This window comes from Sander lucioperca, chromosome 23, assembly GCF_008315115.2.
Source record: "Sander lucioperca isolate FBNREF2018 chromosome 23, SLUC_FBN_1.2, whole genome shotgun sequence".
In the NCBI taxonomy this organism is placed as follows: Eukaryota; Metazoa; Chordata; class Actinopteri; order Perciformes; family Percidae; genus Sander; species Sander lucioperca.
Window position 1 is genome coordinate 5,240,835 of NC_050195.1, and position 2,500 is coordinate 5,243,334.

General features: G+C 45.5%; 2 protein-coding genes across 2 annotated transcripts in view; one reads left to right on the forward strand and one right to left on the reverse strand.

The window, feature by feature from the left end:
* Positions 1-2,500, forward strand: part of LOC116057839 (protein NLRC3-like) — a 556,293-nt gene that overhangs the window by 498,797 nt on the left and 54,996 nt on the right. The gene's annotated exons all lie outside the window — the stretch shown is intronic.
* The window catches only part of LOC116057844 (5'-AMP-activated protein kinase subunit gamma-2), an 18,526-nt gene that overhangs the window by 7,208 nt on the left and 8,818 nt on the right, over positions 1-2,500 (reverse strand). The window contains exon 6 of the mRNA XM_035998240.1: positions 2,397-2,478. Coding sequence (XP_035854133.1) covers positions 2,397-2,478 — 82 coding nt within the window. The remainder of the gene's footprint in view (positions 1-2,396; positions 2,479-2,500) is intronic.

Here is a 2,500-nt window from a genome sequence, read left to right on the forward strand (position 1 = left end):
TTTTAACACACCTCTATTTATCACCTTGCATCATGGGAATTGACAAGCCAATTTTTTGGCTTGTCAAAAAGTTTGTCACGTCGTTATTTCCTTCTGAGTCAGTTTGACAGTATAAACTTCAAATGCAGAATGCAACCCCTTCTGTCTGTTCTTTGTCAAATAGCTTTTCGTTTTTTCCAAAAATTAGACAGTATTTATCCAGGGAGTACACTTAGACAGCAACAACTAGTAACGTTAGAAAAACTACAACACCACACCGGATCTAGCTAGACCGGAAACTAAACAACAGGCACGCCACACATACTTGTTTGGGCTTGTGAGCCGGCCAAAGAGTAGTAGGCTAATGTCACGTTTTGAGTGGATGGCGAGGGCGAGACGCTGAAATGGATGCCAATAAGATTCTGAATGGAAAGTTTACTTTTAAAAAGTTGCCAAATGGTTCCATTAACAAGACCAAAGTGATCTGTGAGTTTGGTCGTTGTGAACTGAGCTATCATCACAGCACGTCCAGTCTGAAATACCACTTGATGACCGAGCACACAGCTGATGGTCGAGCACACAGCTGATGGCCAAGACTCCGCTTCAAAGCGGAAATTTATTTTTACATTCAGGATGGTTTTGTGGGGCAGTTTGAAAGACTTTCAGACTTCAAAAAAATGGCCAAACTGTCCTCTGCATACTCTGCCCAAAGCGGTTTGAGCACCATGATGCTGAGGAGAAGATGCTTGAGCTGTCCCGTTTCTACTCAGAAGACATGCCCAAGCCAGAAGACGCAGTGGAGGAGTTTCGATCTTTTGGTGCATTGTATTCTGAGTTAAACGTGGATCTCACCAACGACGCCATCCTGCCATTCCTCGTACCAACGACATGGATAGAGCCTAGCCACACCTGACCATTCTCCACAGGATTTAGAAAAGCCTTCATCAGTTTCAGCCGCCTGCGGCTCATTAAGACAGACTTGCGTTGGTGCATGGATGAGGCCAGACTGTCAAATCTCACCTGGCTGAGTGAGGAGGGACAGACATATCGACAAGGACAAAGCCACCATGAAGGAGAGGAGGATGAAGATTTAATAAGGGACCGTGATATGTATATAGTTCTGGTAGATGTATTTGTTCTGGAGGATCGTTAAGCAGACAACAAAATGGAAAAAAAATCGTCTAAGAACTTATATTTTAGTTATGAATGAGTTATAAATCTGTTTTACTCAAAGTTTTCATGTAGCACCTGTAGCCTCCCTATGGAGTTGTAAACAATCTTTGTGTTCAATATCAACAGTATAATAGAGCCATGTTATTATATAGTGTGGCACTGATTGAGCTCTCTTGGCCTGTTCAGCACCATCGCTGTCAAGTAACAATGTTTCAGCACCAGGGACAGCGACCATCGCTGTCCGTCAGCTGTCTCTGTCCATCAGATGTCTCTGTCCATCAGCTGTCTCTGTCCATCAGATGTCTCTGTCCATCAGCTGTCTCTGTCCATCAGCTGTCTCTGTCCATCAGCTGTCTCTGTCCATCAGCTGTCTCTGTCCGTGGTGCTGAAACATTCTTACTTGACCGGCAAACTTGTCAAACATGTGTCTTTTCTTTGTGTTTTATTTGACATATAGGCTTGTACATCATAACATTCATTCATCAGATATTTTACCTTTTTTATTTAACGGTTTTCATTTTAAAATGACTTGGTAGCAGAGGGCCCCATGATGAAGCTCCGCCTCTGTCAATGTGTGTGTGTGTGTGTGTGTGTGTGTGTGTGTGTGTGTGTGTGTGTGTGTGTGTGTGTGTGTTTTTGTATGTATTTCTCTGGTTCTTTCTGTGTTTCGCCCGCTGTGTGTGTATGTGTGTGTGTGTGTGTGTGTGTGTGTGTGTGTGTGTGTGTGTGTGTCCCTGTCTATGTGTGTGTGTGTGTGTGTGTGTGTGTGTGTGTGTGTGTGTGTGTGTGAGTCCCTGCCTACGTGTGTGTCTCTGTGTGTGTGTGTGTGTGTGTGTGTGTGTGTGTGTGTGTGTGTGAGTCCCTGCCTACGTGTGTGTCTCTGTGTGTGTGTGTGTGTGTGTGTGTGTGTGTGTGTGTGTGTGTGTGTGTGAGTCCCTGCCTACGTGTGTGTCTGTGTGTCTGTGTGTGTGTGTCTCTGTGTGTGTGTGTGTGTGTGTGTGTGTGTGTGTGTGTGTGTGTGTGTGCGTGTGTGTGTGTGTGTGTGTGTGTGTCTCTGTGTGTGTGTGTGTGTGTGTGTGTGTGAGTCCCTGCCTACGTGTGTGTCTCTGTGTGTGTGTGTGTGTGTGTGTGTGTGTGTGTGTGTGTGTGTGTGTGTGTGTGTGTGTGTGTGTGTGTGTGTGTGAGTCCCTGTCTAAGTGTGTGTCTCTGTGTGTGTGTGTGTGTCTATATTTAGTCTGTCTCACCCACGAAGATCTGTGTCTTGCTCTCCCAGAGCGGAGCGGCTCTCACTCCGTTGGCCACCAGAGCAAAGAACGCTTTCTTCACCTGAAACACAAGACACACTGTT